This window comes from Henckelia pumila, unplaced genomic scaffold, assembly GCF_033568475.1.
Source record: "Henckelia pumila isolate YLH828 unplaced genomic scaffold, ASM3356847v2 CTG_550, whole genome shotgun sequence".
In the NCBI taxonomy this organism is placed as follows: domain Eukaryota; kingdom Viridiplantae; phylum Streptophyta; class Magnoliopsida; order Lamiales; family Gesneriaceae; genus Henckelia; species Henckelia pumila.
Window position 1 is genome coordinate 55,619 of NW_027331862.1, and position 20,357 is coordinate 75,975.

The window sequence follows — 20,357 nt, forward strand, 5'->3', positions numbered from 1 at the left end:
GATCGTGATTGGTTGCCTTTAGAATCAGATCTAGACCACCGAACAGATTCCGCTCTCTCGCACAGCTTCTATGTGTTCTTCGCGGGGTTTGCATATTAGAATCTTGCAGAAATCACAGAAATTAATTGAACCGTCGGATCGGGTTCAAATTTTGTATGCATATTCATGAATATGTTTTCTAAGATCTGAACGGTGGAGATCGTGATTGGTTGCCTTTAGAATCAGATCTGGACCGCCGAACAGATTCCGCTCTCTCGCACAGCTTCTATGTGTTCTTCGCGGGGTTTGCATATCAGAATCTTGCAGAAATCACAGAAATTAATTGAACCGTCGGATCGGGTTCAAATTTTGTATGCATATTCATGAATATGTTTTCTAAGATCTGAACTGGGAAGATCGTGATTGGTTGCTTTAGAATCAGATCTGGACCGCCGAACAGATTCCGCTCTCTCGCACAGCTTCTATGTGTTCTTCGCGGGGTTTGCATATCAGAATCTTGAAAAAATCACAAGAATTAATTTAACCATCGGATCAAGTTCAAATTTTATATACATATTCAGTAATATGTTTTCTAAGATCTGAACGGTGAAGATTATGATTGGTTGCTTTTAGAATCAGATCTGGACCGTCGCACAGATGCCGCTCCCTCGCACAAATTCTATGTGTTCTATCAGAATCTTGTAAAAATCATAAGAATTAATTGAACCGTCGGATCAAGTTCAAAGTTGAACATCTTGATACTGATTTTGGACGGTGGGGATCAATTTTCGTTGCTACATCAAGTCGGTTCTTTGATCAAAGAATATAAGATTTTATCTTACAATCCAAAGTCATGTCATCGACAACGCATGAATAAGATAAGTATTTCAATAATCTTTATGTTCGAATTAAATTATTAAATTTTTATTTATTATCATTATTAATAATATTATGAGGCATCTTCTACTATCAAAATTACATGATTGTTTTCTTGTGATCAAATTTGTTGGACTTCTCTTCCCTTGTATTAATTATATCACATCGGGCATGCAATCTCGCTGTAAGGCCCAATTATATCACATCGGGCATGCAGTCTTGCAATAAGGCCCAATTTTATCATATCGGGCATGCAATCTCGCTGTAAGGCCCAATTATATCACATCGGGCATGCAGTCTTGCAATAAGGCCCAATTTTATCATATCGGGCATGCAATCTCGCTGTAAGGCCCAATTATATCACATCGGGCATGCCATCTCGCTATAAGGCCCAATTATATCACATCGGGCATGCCATCTCGCTATAAGGCCCAATTATATCACATCGGGCATGCAATCTCGCAGTAAGGCCCGATTATATCACATCGGGCATGCCATCTCGCTATAAGGCCCAATTATATCACATCGGGCATGCAATCTCGCAGTAAGGCCCGATTATATCACATCGGGCATGCCATCTCGCTATAAGGCCCAATTATATCACATCGGGCATACAGTCTTGCAATAAGGCCCAATTTTATCATATCGGGCATGCAATCTCGCTGTAAGGCCCAATTATATCACATCGGGCATGCAGTCTTGCAATAAGGCCCAATTTTATCATATCGGGCATGCAATCTCGCTGTAAGGCCCAATTATATCACATCGGGCATGCAATCTAGCAATAAGGCCCAATTTATGGTTCAACACTTTACAAAGCCCACGTCAGTGGCATCAAAAATCCACAACAGTGGTCTCAAAGCCCGGGCAGGTCCGGCACTCAAAGCCCACGTCAGTGGCATCAAAAATCCACAACAGTGGTCTCAAAGCCCAGGCAGGTCTGGCACTCAAAGCCCACGTCAGTGGCATCAAAAATCCACAACAGTGGTCTCAAAGCCCAGGCAGGTCTGGCACTCAAAGCCCACGTTAGTGGCATCAAAAATCCACAATAGTGGTCTCAAAGCCCAGGAAGGTCTGGCACTCAAAGCCCACGTCAGTGGCATCAAAAATCCACAACAGTGGTCTCAAAGCCCGAGCAGGTCCGGCACTCAAAGCCCACGTCAGTGGCATCAAAAATCCACAACAGTGGTCTCAAAGCCCAGGCAGGTCTGGCACTCAAAGCCCACGTTAGTGGCATCAAAAATCCACAACAGTGGTCTCAAAGCCCGGGCAGGTCCGGCACTCAAAGCCCACGTCAGTGGCATCAAAAATCCACAACAGTGGTCTCAAAGCCCGGGCAGGTCCGGCACTCAAAGCCCACGTCAGTGGCATCAAAAATCCACAACAGTGGTCTCAAAGCCCGGGCAGGTCCGGCACTCAAAGCCCACGTCAGTGGCATCAAAAGCCCACATCAGTGGCGTCAAAAGCCCACATCAGTGGCATCAAAGGCCCACATCAGTGGCATCAAAAAGTCCACATCAGTGGCATCATAAATCTACGTCAGTGGTATTCTCCAAAGCCCGACCAAGCTCGGCATCATGTAATCCCACGCAACTCGTGGTTATCCTAAAAGCCCGATCCGCTCGTCAACATCAATTGTCGTTTATTGCTCTTTATTTGAGCTCGGTTTCATCAGGTTGTCGTCTATTGCTCTTTATTCGAGCTCGGTTCTAATCAATTGTTATCTACAACTCTTTATTTGAGCTCAGGGTCCGGTCTACAATCTTGGTCTAAACTCATTCTTCTTTTAGACCAGTTCGGGAGGTACTATTGTTATCCCGAGAAAATATTTCAACCCGAGCCCGTTTATAATGGGTCTACCAGATATGACCAGGGCTGGTATTTTATGGGCCGACTTGGGCTGGGCCTAATAGGCCGCATGCATCTTTTTCGAGTTCAGGTAGGACTCTGATATATATGAGATAAACCTGGATCTTTTCAAATATTCCTGAGATATAGATAAGCTTACAAAGGGACCAATGGATGAAGAGTCCTAGTCCAAGACATGTTATAATTCTACTAGGTAACTTATTATTCTTTCCCTATAAATACAGGTATTGTTATGATTCATTATTCATAATTCATTATTCATCACACATTCACTCTCACTTTTACATTCACGCACTCATATCTCTCAGTTTTCGCATTAATCATACCCTCTGCCTTCAAGACACTGACTTAGGCATCGGAGGGGTCACGCCGAAAACACTTTCGGCGCCCCTTGACCTAGCTGTTGCTTGTGCAGATTTCATTGATACCCGACCCGACCTACTCTATAAAGAAATTGGAGGATCCATTCTACCAGACCGAACCCGAGGTAAAAAATCGACATCATCAGTATATATACATAATGAATATATATCATATCACGTTATTATAAGGTCGGTGTCATAGACATCCTTTTATATAATAACATGAAATTATATATTAATATATATACATAGTAAAAATATATAAACAGTCAAATAAATATTCTTACTTGTTGAATATTTTTGTCTTCTCCTTGTGTTTTGGAGCGTCGAAAATTATAGAGAACCTTCTAGCGATCGTGCTGATAACGTGTTGTAAAAAAATAAAAATTTACGGTAAAAAGTAAAAATTCCAAAACTCAAAATATATCAAACTCTAAAAGGAGTGAAATCCAGTATGGGTTTGGAACTTCACAAATTTTTCTCTGTCAATTCAATTGTGATTTTCTACACAAATGGAGAGACCTATTTATAGACCTCATTTGGAGATTAGTCCAAATATTAATACATCATCACACACTAATTTTTCACATTTTACAATTCAACATTCAACATTCAACATTCAACTTTAAATAATAATAATATCATATTTTCAACAAAAGTAATATTGTTTTCATTTTCATCATTGTTTTATATTCTAAAAACATCTAGCTCTCAATTGTTTTTTAAAACTATACTTGGATAAAACTTTTTAAAATATATATTTCAAAAAAAATTGTAAAAATCTTTTTACAAACACATATTTTAAATTTTTTTCACTTATAAAAAACTAAAAAAAAAAAATTAATTACATGGCCAAACGAAATCCAAAGAATCAGAGTTTGATATCTAATATAATGTTGGGGCAAAATTGGTGTTTGATATAAGTAAATACCAAAGTGGTTAGTATGTAACAAAGAAATTAAAATTTGAACCAAATATTTTTGTAAGATTTGTTTAAGGTAACAAATGTATATATATTAGAAAGTAGAATATATGTAACAAAGGAATTAAAAATTGCATAATGATCTAGCTCAAAATTTTAAAAATAGAAAAAAAAAATGCAATATTATTTTCCATGAATTATATGGCAGACAGAAGTGAGACCCTGGTACTGTGTGACTCTCTATGATCCCAAAATGGATGATCCTCTTCCATAACATATTGATCATGGCAGCCATTCGACACCAGCTCGGCTTTGTATCCGTCGAATTTAACGTCCTTTTGACTATGATGCAGAAGACGATGATGATCACCGGAGATCACGTGTTTCGAATTCCCAACGTCGATGTTAAAACTACCAAATCCTTTGATTCCCATGCTAAGTTTCCTTGCCTTGGCCCTCTCATCCGCCAGATACGACTTGTCTTGGAGAAGCCTTCTTATCCTGTCTGATTTCTCCTTCACACTCAATCCCCAATCGAACCTGTACGTTTTAAGAAGTTTACAAATTGATGAGATTAATCAAGAAAGACGTACGTGTTGTACATGTAGCATAACCCTATTAATGTTAAATAGGATGAGACGGAAGAAAATAATATATATTGATATGAACGTACCCTTTGTGGTCGACATAGTGTAACGTAGCCATATGTGTAATAGTTTGGTGATCAGTTTGAAATTCCTCAGCGACTCGTAGAGGTCCATGGGTGAGCAGGTATTCCAACACCACAAGAGCATTATAAGAGGCCCTCCAATGCCATGTTTCAAATTTTGACAACCTGAATTTTGTCATTCAAATAATAATTAATTTCACTCTCAAATTAGTTAATATAACCCTTTTTCTTAATTTGTCTAGCTATTAAAGATTTTGAGAACTCCGCCTCAAAAAACTCATGTAAAAAAAAAAAAACTAAATTATGATTTCAGTTTCATTACACTAACCTTGTCTTTCTTTTTCTTTTTTCTTTTTTTTTTTTTTTTGTCAGTTTTGATCTAATTTCTAACGTGACGTTTATGTGTGTGGAACCAAATCAAAACTTATAAAGAACAAATTAAAAGAGCGATCATATGTATATATATTGCAAACCTGTGATGCAGGATATGGACGATTCTTTCGTAATCGTCGACCTCGAAAGCGGCACGAGAGATGATCCTCATGGCAGACGCATCTTGTGCACATGAATCTCCATTTGTTATTTCTTCTGTCAATCTAATAATATATATATAATCAATTAAGTACCATATTATTTATATATTATTCAGAATCGAAACTCAAATTATAATTATAAAATGCATGCATGCATGAGATTTAATTCATAAACCAACATAAATAGCTTACAATTGTGCAGGTGTAGCATCCATTAAAACCAATCTGGCTCTCTTCAATATTTTGTCCTTCAAGAACAGCGAAGCTTGCCTCTTCAAATCTCCCATCAATCCCGAAGCAGAACCCATTTTAGTCTTAATTATTTCTCTCTCAAATTAATCACCAACAATTCTAATTATATTTCAGGAGCTTCGTCTATCTATATATATACGCACATACCATGCACTAGTCTAATTAATTATTGATTTCAGCGGTGCTTAATTAACAGCATGCAATATTAGTTGTTATTATTATTATTATTATTATTATTATTATTATTATTATTATTATATGTGTATATATGTAGGAACGAATGGGGAGTAGTTGGGGTGATGTTGAATAATATTCATGACCACTCCATTACCAAAGTATAATGGAACTACACTTGAACCACTCTAGAAAGTGGATTTACGTATATAATTATTAGGCCAACATTATTTTAATAAGTAATTATATGATTTCATTTGACATTATTTGGGTCAACATTTGACAACAATTGTGATTATACTATAAGAAAAACAAAAAACAGGCATTTCAATTGTCAATTTTTGATTGGGTTTTCTTTCTTTGTTTTCCATGTTTGGTTTACGAGTTGGACGGCTTGTGCTTTACTAAAGCAGAAGTGGCCTTATCACATTAGGAAATATAAATAAATAAGTGATTATGAAAATGATTAATATCGTATTTTTATCTATATTTTTTTTTATAAAAAATGAAAAAAAATGTTAATTTTAAAAAAACAAAAATATATATTTATTAGATAAATATTAGATTATATAAATATATAATGTGTGCAAAAGATCAAGTGTGTGTATATCTATACTATTTTATTTAAAAAAAAGCATGCTAGGATAACTGATTTGGAAGACACCAAAATTTTTTTCGCTTATTACTCTTCAAGGCTTTGGATTGATAGAATTCAATATGAACGAAATAATAATTTATATTTCTCCAACATTTTTTTTTTGTAAAAATCACTCCACACGTTCTATTTTCACATATTTCAAAAACTAAACCCTTCAAATTTTCGGATCTTATCAACTGCTCACATAACTCTTTTTATCCTCCCTTCCGCTCAATTTCTTTCCCATTTTCTTTTACACACGTGTTACATGTGCTATGTTTCTAATTTATATTATATATTTTCCTACTCATAAAGTGTCCATTGATATATATTGCTTTGAGTCCACATATAAAATTCAAAGAGATTGACCATATTACATGATAATATTCAAAATTTGTTTTTAAAGCACTCGTGCCTCGCGGACAACCGAAGGTTGACCATAAACATTTTGTTGAAAAACGTGGTCAAGATTTTTACTATTGACAAGAAGATATTTAATTAATAACAATTAAAATCCTGTTGTGAAAAAGTAAAAATTTATAGTAAAAAGTAAAAACTCCAAAACTCAAAATATATCAAACACTACACTTTATAATTCTTCTCTCTAAAATTGTGTATTTTTTTCACAAATATTGAGGTCTATTTATAGACTATCAATTAAGAAATGTCCAAGAAATAAATATGTCATCTATTACATAATCAAAAATTAAAAATATTATCACATCACCATCACAATAATTTTTAATCTAATTTTAATATATAATTTATAATACTCCCCCTTGTGATGATGATCGTGATATTACGTGTTTGTATACTGCCTCGTTAAAAACCTTACTAGGAAAAACCCAGTGGGATAAAAATCATAGCAAGAAAAAAAGAGTGCAGCCACGTAAACTCCCCCTCATGTTAACATGAGTGATTCTTCACATATTCCGTAGATTGCGCATCCCAATGTTGTATATATGCTTTCTGAATATCGTCGTGGGAAGTGCCTTTGTGAAGAGATCTGATGAGTTCTCACTTGATTGAATATAACAGATATCAATATCTTTATTCTTCTCAAGCTCTTGAGTGTAGGCAAAGAACTTTGGGGGGATATGTTTGTTTCTGTCACTTTTGATGTATCCTTCTTTCATTTGAGAAATACATGCAGCATTGTCTTCATACAACGTCACAGGCTTCTTGTCTACTGATAATCCACAAGAAGTTTGGATATGTTGTGTCATTGATTTTAACCATACACATTCACGACTTGCTTCATGTAATGCAATAATCTCGGCGTGATTTGATGAAGTTGTTACGAGTGTTTGTTTCTTTGAACGCCAAGAAATTGCGGTGCCTCCACGAGTAAATACATATCCGGTTTGGGAACGTGCCTTATGTGGATCAGATAAATATCCAGCATCAGCATAACCAATGATACTTTGATTGGTGTCTTTTGAGTACAAAAGTCCCAAATCTGTCGTTCCTCGTAGATAACGAAATATATGCTTAATTCCGTTCCAGTGCCTCTTTGTTGGATATGAACTGAATCTTGCCAATAAATTTACAGCAAAAGATATATCAGGTCTAGTGCAATTTGCAAGATACATAAGGGCACCAATGACACTTAGATATGGTACTTCAGGACCAAGAATAACTTCATCATCTCCACATGGACGGAATGGATCCTTTTCTATGTTTAATGATCTTACAACCATTGGAGTACTTAATGGATTTGATTTATCCATATTAAAACGTTTAAGGATCTTTTCTGTATAATTTGCCTGGTGAACAAAAATTCCACGTTCTTTTTGTTCGATTTGCAAACCCAGACAATACTTGGTTTTTCCAAGATCCTTCATTTCGAATTCTTCCTTCAAGTACATCATAACTTCTTGAATTTCTTTATTCGTTCCAATGATGTTTAAATCATCAACATATACAGCAATAATTACACATCCGGATGTTGTTTTCTTGATGAAAACACAAGGGCATATTGGATTATTTACATATCCCTTTTTCATCAAGTCCTCACTTAGCCGATTATACCACATTCGGCCGGATTGCTTTAACCCATATAATGATCTTTGCAATTTTACAGAATAAAATTCTCTGGGTTTTGAACTTTGTGCTTCAGGCATCTTAAATCCTTCAGGGATTTTCATGTATATATCACTATCAAGTGATCCGTATAAGTAAGCTGTAACAACATCCATAAGACACATTTCCAAATTTTCAGACACTGCCAAACTTATCAAATATCGAAACGTAATTGCATCCATAACAGGAGAATACGTTTCTTCATAATCAATTTCAGGCCTTTGAGAAAAACCTTGTCAACAAGTCTAGCTTTATATCTGATATTTCATTTTTCTCATTTCGCTTTCGAATAAAAACCCATTTGTATCCAACAGGTTTTACACCTTCAGATGTGAGGACTATAGGTCCAAAAACATTACGTTTATTCAGCGAATCCAATTCAACCTGGATGACATCTTTCCATTTGGCCCAATCATGACGAGTTTTACATTCACCAAAAGATTTTGGTTCATGATCCTCATTTTCATTTATGATGTCACAAGCCACATTATAAGAAAATATCTCATCAATATCTTCTATGTCTTTTCGGTTCCATATTTTTCCAGTATTAATATAATTGATAGAGATTTCACGATTCTCGTCAGTTTGTGGTTCTGACAGAACATTTTCATCATCAGGTGTTTCTTCTGGAACACCATTTTCTATTTTATGATCATCGTGCTTCTCTATGCCTTTTCTTTTCCGAGGATTTTTATCCTTGGAACCGACTGACCTTCCATGCTTCAAGAGTTTTATGACATCATGAGTGTCTTCAATTTGTTTCTTTGGAATTTCAATTCGAGCAGGGGCATTTACAGCGTGTATATATGATTTTGTTACCCCTTTTGTGTTTGCAAATGCATCTGGCATTTGATTTGCAATTCTTTGCAAGTGTACAATTTGTTGTACATCTTTCTCACATTGTTTGGTCCTTGGATCCAAATGTAACAATGATGGTACATACCATGTGATTTCTTTTTCGATGTGTTTCTTTTCTCCCCCTAACACTGGGAAGATTTCTTCATTAAAATGACAATCAGCAAAGCGTGCTGTAAACACATCGCCTGTCTGAGGCTCAAGATATCGAATGATTGATGAACTATCATAACCGATATAAATACCGATTTTTCTTTGTGGACCCATTTTTGATCGTTGAGGTGGTGCAATAGGCACATAAACCATACATCCAAAAATTCTCAGATGAGAGATATTTGGTTCTTTACCAAATGCAAGTTGCAATGGGGAGAATTTATGATATGCACTTGGTCTGATGCGAATTAATGCCGCAGCATGTAAAATTGAATGTTCCCATATAGAAATAGGGAGTTTTGTTTTCATAATCATTGGTCTAGCAATCAGTTGTAGACGTTTAATCAATGATTCAGCTAATCCATTTTGCGTATGAACATGAGCTACAGGAAGTTCAACAGTGATTCCCATTGACATACAATAATCATTGAAAGTCTGGGATGTAAATTCTCCAGCATTATCAAGTTTTATTTTCTTGATTGTATAATCGGGATTGATTTCGCAATTTTATTATTTGAGCCATCAATTTGCAAATGCCACATTCCGAGTTGACAATAAGCATACATGTGACCATCTGCTAGAGGCATCGATCAATACCATAAAGTATCGAAATGGTCCACATGGTGGATGAATTGGCCCACAAATATCACCCTGAATACGTTCAAGAAATATGGGTGATTTTGTTTGGATTTTAGCTGGCGATGGTCTTATAATAAGTTTTCCAAGAGAACATGCTTTACATTGAAACTTATTATTCTGAAAGATCTTCTGGTCTTTCAATGGATGACCATGCGTATTTTCAATAATTTTTCGCATCATTATTGAACCAGGATGTCCCAATCGATCATGCCAATTTGTTAATATTGAAGAACTATTAACCACCATATTTGATTCGATTGGCCTTATATGTGTATAATGCAATCCAGTAGGGAGCATTGATAATTTTTCAACCACATATTTCTTTCCTGATTTATATGTGGTAAGACACATATATTTCTGATTTCCATCAGTTTTCGTCTCAATATCATACCCATGAGAGTATATGTCATAAAACTCAACAAATTTCTTTTCGATTCTGGTGAATACAAAGCATCATTTATCAAAAATTTTGTACCATTAGGTAACAAAAATGTGCTTTTCCACAACCCTCAATCAAGTCTACAGGACCTGATATTGTATTCACTATTGTTTTTGTTGGTTTTATTTCCAAGAAATATCTTTCATCTCGCAGATTAGTGTGTGTGGTACCACTATCTGGTATGCAAATTTCCATGGTATTATTTCCATGTTTGCTCATAGCATTTTCCATATCAAACTTCACAAAAATATAATAAAGAAAAATTAATTACAATGCAAAATATAACATGCTTTATAAGAATGCATGAAAAATATAGCATGTTATATTCTAGTCTCACCAATATATTAATCAATGTTCTCGAAATCATTTGAAAAATCGGCAGCATTGAAATAAGTTGAACCACTTAAATGGTTACTGTTTTCAACAAAATTGGTCTCTTTTTCTTTTCCCTTTATCGATACTTTAAAGAGCTTACATAAGTGCTCAGGGTTACATGACCAATGTCTTGGAGTACCACATTTATAACAAGCACTCATATCTTTTTGAGTGATTTTTATTTTCACTCATATTTTCATGCTGCCTTTTTGTATGGTTCGTGACGTTCTTTTGAGATTAGTTATTGAAGTAACTATCTCGATTATTTTCATATCCACTGCCGTAACCACGATCGCGGTCATTTTTACGTCCACGTTCATGACCACATCCACTTCCTCGACCACGACCAAAATCTTGTTTATGCCTTTGATTTTGGTTTTTATTTTTCATTACGACATTTGCTTCAGGAAATGTCGTTGATCCAGTGGGTCAGGATTGATGATTTTCATTAACAATTCGTTGTTCTTTTCTAGTGATATCGAGAGCAAAGAATTTAAGTTTTGCCAAATTTGACATGGTGGTGCTAGAAAAATAACAATGCATTTTATTAGTTAATTTCCATTAATATGATAATACAAAATAATGGATAAACGAAGATTACAAGTGCGTATACAAATAGAGAAAAAATCTGTGATGGAAAATCACCGATGAGTACAAAACTCGTGAGTATGATGATCATAGTTGATATGAGAAAAAGCCTTATAAATGCCAAAAACTCCATCTTCTTCTTTTTTGATTAAAAACCGAGGAGAAATTATTTTGGGAGAAAGAATGATTTTGGTGTGATTGAAAATGAATTTGAGTGAACATATTTATAGGCAAAAAAACTAGCCGTTTATGACCGTTTGTGACCGTTGGGGGTAAGAAAAAAATGATTATGAGTTGAATAAAAATTCATGATAATCATGTAATGCATATAATGATAATCATAATTAAATAATTATGTATATCATATCACATTATTATAATGAGGTGTCATAGACTCCTTTTATATAATATTGTGAAATTATACAAATATGGTTAGTGCATATATACGCAATAAAATATATATCATATCACGTTATTATAAGGTCAGTGTCATAGACAACCTCTTATATAATAACATGAAATTATATATAGTTAGTATATATACAAAATAAATATATATCATATCACGTTATTATAAGGTCAGTGTCATAGACAACCTCTTATATAATAACATGAAATTATATATTAATATAGTTAGTATATATACATAATAAATATATATAATATCACGTTATTGTTTAAAAACCTTATAGGCTTTTATACTTGTCGTATCCCTTACCGGGAGTGTGGGATGTCGTCTTAACATCCTCCCAGAATTTATAACAAGTTTTGAAAAAAAACTTATTTTTTGATAATAACATGATATTATATATTAAATATATACACAATAAAAATATATAAACAGTAAAATAAAAATTCTTACTTGTTGAATATTTTTGACTTCTTCTTGTATTTTGGAGCGTCGGAAAATATAGAGAACCTTCGAGCGATCGTACTGATAACGTGTTGTGAAAAAGTAAAAATTTATAGTAAAAAGTAAAAACTCCAAAACTCAAAATATATCAAATACTACACTTTATAATTCTTCTCTCTAAAATTGTGTATTTTCTTCACAAATATTGAGGTCTATTTATAGACCATCAATAAAGAAATGTCCAAGAAATAAATATGTCATCTATTACATAATCAAAAATTAAAAATATTATCACATCACCATCACAATAATTTTCAATCTAATTTTAATATATAATTACAATAAATCCTTCTATTTTTGACTACATACAATTTTTTTTGTTTTTTTTTTTTTGAAGAAGAATACAAACTATTCATTAATAACATCATTCTCGACTACATACAGTTTGTTATAGTATTGTAAAAAAATTCTCCGTATATTTTTTTTCACGCGAATATCTCACTTGAAAATTAACATATGATATACATCTGTATTTTTTTGTTTTCAAGTGAGATGTTTACTACAATATCTTTATATAAAAACACCTAGACTTGGAATCATCCATGATTTTATTATTATGTAGTATTCTCTTTTCTAGAAGTTAGGCACCCAACTCAAAGTTTCGTTTTTTTCTTTTTTGGATCGGGCAAGGGAAAATCTCAAACTCGGGACACACAAAGCTTTAATTAATTGAAAACTCTTTAAATTTTAAGTTTTAATATCGTTTCTAATTATTATTATTTTTTCATCTTAAATTGTGGATTACTTGTCATATTGCTTCACCCTTGCCATGGCCCTTTGCGAGAAGGATTACTCTTCACCAACTATTCATACATTAGAAAGTTCTATTTTAATATGAAACTCCCCGTGTAACCAATTCATGTCCATGGAAAAAGAGCCAGTTTGACCTCTCAAGTTTCTTACAAATCAGCAGTTGTCACTCAGGTATGCAAGAACAAAAACAGAAGCTGTCCTAAAAGTTCACATCTTTCCTCGTCCATTATAACTGGTTTTTTACTGCAGAATTTCATCAATCTGCATGCTTAAAAACCCGAGTTGGTTTACTACACTGCACCTCCGATTAAATATCAGCTGTAAATTTTCCACATGCCAGTTCTGTAGCCTAGCGACATGAGAGCTATCTCCCACAACATGTTGGGAATGCTTAATAAGTTAACCTTTGATCCAGGAATTTCAGTCCAATTAATGGAAATCTCGATCACGGGGATGCGAAACCATTTGGACAAATACACTAACTCAACATCAAAGCACCACCTGAAAATCAAGGTTCACAACGGTTATTTCAACTGCACAAGTACTCGAACTATTACCTATATATTCTCTATCCATAATCCCTAGAAGAAGGCACATTACACCATATTGTCATTCCAGCCAGCTGAAAGCTGCCTCAGATCAGTTACTGATATAAAAACAGTGGCAAGCCGGATTCCATAATTGAGCTTATTTAGAAACAATTTGGGGGTTTTACGAAACAATTAAACAGTTTATGTGTACACTTCATTGTCCATTGACTAACTCCATTCATTTTTGTTCTTCATTATAAAACAAAAGCTATATTAAAATGATTACATACTTCAATCATATGATTTCCTCGTTCCACAAATACTCTACTGCATATCATCTATAAAACTTGTGCATTCCTCATTATGTTTCATTATTTATTACTACTATTCTCATTTTAAAGCTTCCTGTAGGTAACTCATTTTTTCTCCTTGGAGGAATTCACAAAGGTCTTAAGGGTTTGATCCAGTCTTTCAACCTCGTTGACTTCAGATTTACACGTTTATTTCTGGGTGCACAAGGAAGATAGCTCTTTCAGTAAAACATGTCCAACATAGATGATAGATCACATTTAAGATTAGGTTACAAAAGCTTTTAATATCAAACTCAGAATATCACACCTCACCTAGTCATAGACTTAACCAGGTTCAAATTGAAAAATTTAAGAAATACAGCAAACTTTCAGAAAACGAGATGCAAAATGATAAATACATGCAACACTGCTCTAAATTCTTTTTTGACTCTATGCTGGCATGAGATCAAAGAGAAACTTACCGTTTCAAGCGGACATTCATGAAAAGCTTCCGCGCAGCAGCTCTGGTGAACATTTTAAAACCACACTGAAACACGAAGAAGAGCTTCTATGACCAAACTTAAGACGTATGATATATTTAATCTATACTGCCATTTTTTCAGGTTTCCAAGAGTCGGAGAGAATAGGAGAGTGCATTAGAGAATGTCCATCGGACAAACAAACATAACTGCAACCAAATGATATGAAAACATAGAAATAAAATTGATATGGGGATAAAAGATAGTCTCGGAGAAGATGTAGTACCTGTGTGTCGCGAATTCCAGAACCGGCAGCCAACAGAACTACGAGATGAAATCCCTTCATCAAGAAATTGCGATACCACTTTCTCTGAAACATGAGATGATCCTCTGATTAGACTTGAACTACAGACTAGCAATTCATATGAAATAGATTTAACCACGTCATAATGCAAAATAGCAATTATACAGCCAAAAGACTCAACTGTTGCCAAAGCCTTCTCCTCAAGGTGAGCACGAGACCCAAAAGCAGCAATTGGGACATCCGAGATTCTCACAGTTGAATCGGAAGCTATAGAGTCTCCAAACTTGCGCTCCTCCTTAGCAAGTGCGAGAATCTGACGAGGAAACCATCTATTATGTCATTTTTCCTGATCAAAAGCCTGCCAAGTGACGGGTTTGAATCGTTTGAAGCAAACTTGACCACTAACTACAAGCCAAAAGACACATGAAGGCGATCGGAAGCTGACTTCCGGTAAAATTCAGGAGTGAGGACAAAGACAAAAGTACCACCATTAGAAAACAAAAATAAGTAAGAGGATCGAATGGAATGTTCAGTGAATTGGAGACATCGGACCACACTCACTGAGGCCCCCAAAACCTTCTGGTCAAAATTATGACAAGACAATTGGTATGGGTACCAAACTATCGATCAAAACCGAAAAGAAATATCACACACACAAAAATAACATTTTGTGTAAGAACCAACCTTCCCGATCGTGAAAATGGTCACCAACCTGATTTTCTAGTTTCTCAAGGTCACTCACTTTAGTTGCCCCATCAGCATCAAGCATTAATATTAGTTCACCACGTGAGTGGAGCACACCCTGTTTGGAAATGCTTTCCAAGAGCATTATGATTCAATGACAGGTCATTATAGAAAATACAACATACTGGGTGAACAGATTTTTCAGAATTGACTCACTTTTCTTATTGCTTCACCCTTCCCATGGTTCCTTCCAAGAAGGACTACTCTTATGTTGTCTATGGTGTACCTCTTCACATAGTCAAAAGCTACTCTTTTGGTTCCATCAGCACTTCCATCATCAACAATCACCACCTGTTCAAGTATTCATTCATTAGAAAGTTCTATGTTAGAAAGAACCCATTTCTCTATAATAGGCGTAGAAAATAGCATGACGCATCCTCAGGGCACACATGTACCAGGATGAGAGAATCTGCTGCTTTTACATATTTCACAAATATGGAAGCTAGTTCTAGCGAGTACCCAAAAACCCTCCTTAAGGCAATAACAACTTAAATAGAGAGGAATGGTGATCAAGAATTATTGGCCAATAGTCAAAGTGTCCACACAAGCTTAGAGGGCTCTCATCATTTGATTATTGACAAGGAGTACAAGATTGGGCATGGGAATTTATGATCGTTACTGCTGTCACTTAAACTTTACAAAACTGGGAATCTTGCTCATTGCCAGTGCAATGTCTAAAGAGATGAAAGTAAAGATCATCCATGAGAGAAAAAAAAACAAGTAGGATGTAGCACAGCCTATACCATGATTAAACAAAAGGATAAATGTAATAAATTTACATTCTCAACTCATAAATCAAATTATCTAGTTGCAAGCACATGACAATAGAAGTAAAAACTGGTTTCAATTTAGGTTCGTATAACTACCCCAGCTCCAATTACGATTTCAATCCTATGAACCGATGTTTGCAAATATTGGATATCGTATAATCAGTTACCCGCTCAGGGACGTTTTCGTTGGGAATGAGGTATAAGAAGACCTTGAGCTCATATTTCTTTTAACAGCATAAACAGCAGATGGCAAACTAAACAAGCTCCATTTAATACATGGTGTGTACAGCAATGAAACTAGCCAAGTAGCTATACATGCAGTCAAAAGAAGCACCATTTCAGTTAGATTAATATATTTGCACCTTTGCTCCGATGGTGTACACCCAAGATATAAATCTTAGTTTAGCCAAAGTCACCTGGGAAACGTCATTACCCCCTAATGCAAGTGATACAAGAGATTTAATAGCTTTCAAGCAATAACTAGGCCATTATTCACATAATTTATAATCAGCTCAGTAAACATTATTGTATACCAATCATCTAAATCGTATCAACAATAACATTCAGAACTACAAAGTTGAAAACCAGGCAGCTCTGTCAGACAAAGCACAGAAAAATTAAAAAATCCAAACAATTAGACTCTAAGAGAACCATCGTAAATCTGATTCACTCCACTTCTGTTGTTGTCGGTCTTGCACTCACAGTGTTCCACAGTTAGGAAGAGATTGCCAATCCATTAACTAAACTTTTTATCCACACTTGAGGGTTAACTTTCAAGTAAGACAATGCAACACTTCTAATGCAAGAAACCAGCCCTGATGATGCAGCAATGATAAATAGAAAGTTGAATTTACTAAATTACCTCATATGAAAAAGACTTGTCCTTTGCTGAACGTTCTTGAAGATAGCTACAATGAACCATTGGAAAACTTATAAAAAATTTACCTCTACAGTCAAGACAAATATATTTACTGGAGAAGAATCAACAATTTCATACCCTATAGTTTTTTAAAAAAGCTGATTTCATATCAAAAGTTTCATCCAAGTTTGAGCATGTGTGTCACTGTCTGATAATAATGGATTATTCGTAGGACAGGAAAGATTTACATTTCACTGATCAGAGTCAATAGAACCAAATAATTTATACTTATTTTACTATATCCTCTCAGAGCAATACGCCTCAATCCTGATTAACCTTTTGCTCACCACATAAAAGTACATACAATAAAATCAGGGAAGACTGTCATAAATCATTATAATATGTGATACTGAAGCAGAGAAGGATGATAAAACAATATCGTGATAAGGCAAGTTTCAGTCTCCTAACAAACTGTAACTATGCATGAGAACCACCCAATTTGATACACATAGCTAAATTACAACTTTGATATCATGCAAGCAAGGATTATAATGAAACATGTACAGATTAATGACACAAAAGTAAAAAGAAGAAATGTTGTTTACTTTAAGGTTTCATCAAGAGCTCCTGGAAGCCTATACTCCTCGTTGTATGCTGGAACTATCAAAGAAATATACTTCTCAGCAGGATCAAGGATATGAGGGCACTTCACCTGTAAAATAGAAATTGAGCACAGCAGCAGAATCAAAGCCCTGTTCATAAATGTAATGAACTATAGCCAGATACAAGGAAATGTGCCTCAAACTAAACAGAATAATGCAGTGCAGCGTGCACTATAAATATTTCCCTGTTTTCTGAACGAGTACCCTTCTTGATATCATGTGAGACTCTTAAAATTGTTTGAAACATAAACAAGATGTGAAAAGACAATGACTTTTTGCCAAATCTATTTCAAAGTACTTAACAAGATAATCTTTTTCAGTCCCTGTTGTTCGATTTTAGTCAACAATCAGAAAATACTGCATTTTTTTTTATTAAAGTATACATTCCTGCAAATCCTCTGGAAACTAGTCAATTACACAGCACTGAGAAGCTCATCCAAGTCAACTATACTGTCCATCGAGTTTTCATACAGAAAAAAATCCAAGTGAATGAATACCACAATCCCGATAAAATAACAATGAAAAAAAAAAAGGTTGAATCGGGACACCTACCGGCTTCAATGAATTTGGATCTTCAAAGACAGGAGGGGCCTCAACATGACAGCTTAAAAAGCCAAAAAAAAAAACGCATAAAATAACAAGTTTCATAAGAAAGTAAACAAGAAATCCGACGAGTGATTAGAGGCAGACATCATACGTGTGGTTATACTTTCTTCTAAAGGTTTCGAAAACAATAGCGGATGCTAATGCAACAGCCAAAACCGAAGCCAAGATCAAGACCAATTGAAACAAAATCCATATCAATTCCATTCTCGTTCAAATGGTTTAATTTCTCTGATAACTCCCACAATTTCGAAGGCAACACAGAAAAATAAATTATTTATTCGAACCCAATCCAATCCAAATCAGGGCTTTTGCTAAATTTGCGAGTTTCCGTAAAATATTTGTTTGGCTCACTAGTAGATTACTGGGCGTCAAAATGGGCCGCGGCCTACAACCAGTTCTAACTCATCATTAGGCGAAGCGGGGCGGGCCGACCCACTTTTTAAATAGATTGGAAAAACATCAACCCAACCCACCTATTTTAGGTGGCAAGGCGGGCCAATCCGGCGGACTCACGTGTAAATTGACAGGTTTTTGCGGGTTAACCCGCAACCCACCACAACCAGCATTAGGCGGGTCGGGTCGGGTCGGGCCACCTTTTAGGCGGGTTGGTAACTTGTCAACCCAACCCACTAATTTTGTATGATGGAGCGGGCCTGAAACATCCTAGAACTTCTAGTGAAATTTTTTTTTTTTTTTAAAAACTCTCTGATAATAAAATAATGAATATAAATATATATATATATGCCCATACTTATATATATAATACTTAAAAATAACTTTACTTAATTTAATATAAATTTACACATTAAACATAAATAATAACGAAAGTACGTGCATGCAAATAAATACCTAACATTAATTACTAAATAATAATCCATAAGATTGTCATAATAAAATTCCTAAATAATATTTCCTTGACAAAAATCCATGAAAACTTATAAAATAAATACTAAAAATCTAATAGTAAAACATATGCGGAAATAAATGTTCTAGTTTCAACATAAAATTCATAATTGAGCGATGGTCACGGGTACTAGCCGCCTGGATACTCATACGCCCTCGCCGCCAGTCGGGAACACATTAACTTCATTAATAATCTGCTCACCTGCACCATTTGAATCTAGTGAGCCTAGAGGCTCAGCACGTTCTATCCTTATATAACAAAATGAAACCACACACAAGCACACATCATATAAAATACGTGAATAATAATTATGCGTGCATGCTCTTAAAATATTATGAATATAAACATGAAATAAAATCATACTATTTAATCATCATGCTATAACATGTATCATCATAAATATAATGAATTAACTTTTCATATTTTCTTAGTTCTCAACAGGTCGTATCCATGTCGGTGGCATCATACTAATCGATTGATCAATCTATAAACCAACGTACGCGGCGGTGGGGTTTCCACCTCTGTGCTGCCACTTCACCAGCCCTCTCAGCTGGATCCATAAGCTCATCATACTTATACATCATTAGGAAGGTCACCGGGCCCAGGTATCCCGGCCTCCAACCACATCACTTTCCACCTTCACTTCAACTTCCATAAAAATATTTTTCATAACATGCTCTTAAACTTATCATGAAAATTATTAATGATGCATGAACTTAAAATTTTCAATATTTCTTTATTTCATGAAAATTTGTCCGTAAATATATATTTAATTTATTTTCTTAAAAATAATACTTATATATCTAATAAAAATTCATGCATGAATTAAATATATATTTACGAACATTTATTTTTTTCCAAGGACTTGTTCGAGCTGCTGACCGCTAGACTTAAACTCAAAAATCCAAAAGCCCAACCTGACCTGGCCCATTAAGCTTCTTGGGCCCTCAAGCCCAAGAAAAACTAATGGGCTCACTTAAAATATAATTTAAGCCCATTAACTAATTAACTTAAATTTAATTAATAAAAGCATTGTTTACCCATTAATTATAAATTAGACCGATAAAATTACTTAACCCGACTCCACTTGGCCCAATAATTCTCATGGATCACACGGTCCATGACAAATTAGTGGGCT

General features: G+C 34.8%; 2 protein-coding genes across 3 annotated transcripts; both read right to left on the reverse strand.

The window, feature by feature from the left end:
- Positions 1 to 4,093: 4,093 nt before the first annotated feature.
- LOC140873434 (epsin-3-like) lies at positions 4,094 to 5,545 on the reverse strand. Its single transcript, XM_073276541.1, has 4 exons — positions 5,404 to 5,545; positions 5,152 to 5,274; positions 4,682 to 4,843; positions 4,094 to 4,548 (listed from the first exon to the last, which is right to left on the reverse strand). Exons 1-4 carry the CDS (start codon positions 5,517 to 5,519, stop codon positions 4,206 to 4,208), a joined length of 744 nt encoding a protein of 247 aa, XP_073132642.1. The 5' UTR covers positions 5,520 to 5,545; the 3' UTR covers positions 4,094 to 4,205.
- A 7,583-nt stretch (positions 5,546 to 13,128) lies between these two features.
- LOC140873427 (uncharacterized) lies at positions 13,129 to 18,631 on the reverse strand. 2 transcript variants are annotated; one of them, XM_073276534.1, is made up of 10 exons: positions 18,407 to 18,631; positions 18,262 to 18,313; positions 17,653 to 17,759; positions 17,051 to 17,096; positions 15,575 to 15,709; positions 15,387 to 15,476; positions 14,856 to 14,987; positions 14,657 to 14,740; positions 14,374 to 14,438; positions 13,129 to 13,572 (listed from the first exon to the last, which is right to left on the reverse strand). In XM_073276534.1, the coding sequence occupies exons 1-10, from the start codon at positions 18,517 to 18,519 to the stop codon at positions 13,386 to 13,388; spliced, it is 1,011 nt and encodes a 336-aa protein (XP_073132635.1). In that variant the 5' UTR covers positions 18,520 to 18,631; the 3' UTR covers positions 13,129 to 13,385. The 2 variants fall into 2 exon arrangements, with proteins under 2 accessions (XP_073132635.1, XP_073132636.1); XM_073276535.1 differs by lacking the exon at positions 13,129 to 13,572 and adding an exon at positions 13,841 to 14,107.
- Between the last annotated feature and the right edge of the window lie 1,726 nt (positions 18,632 to 20,357).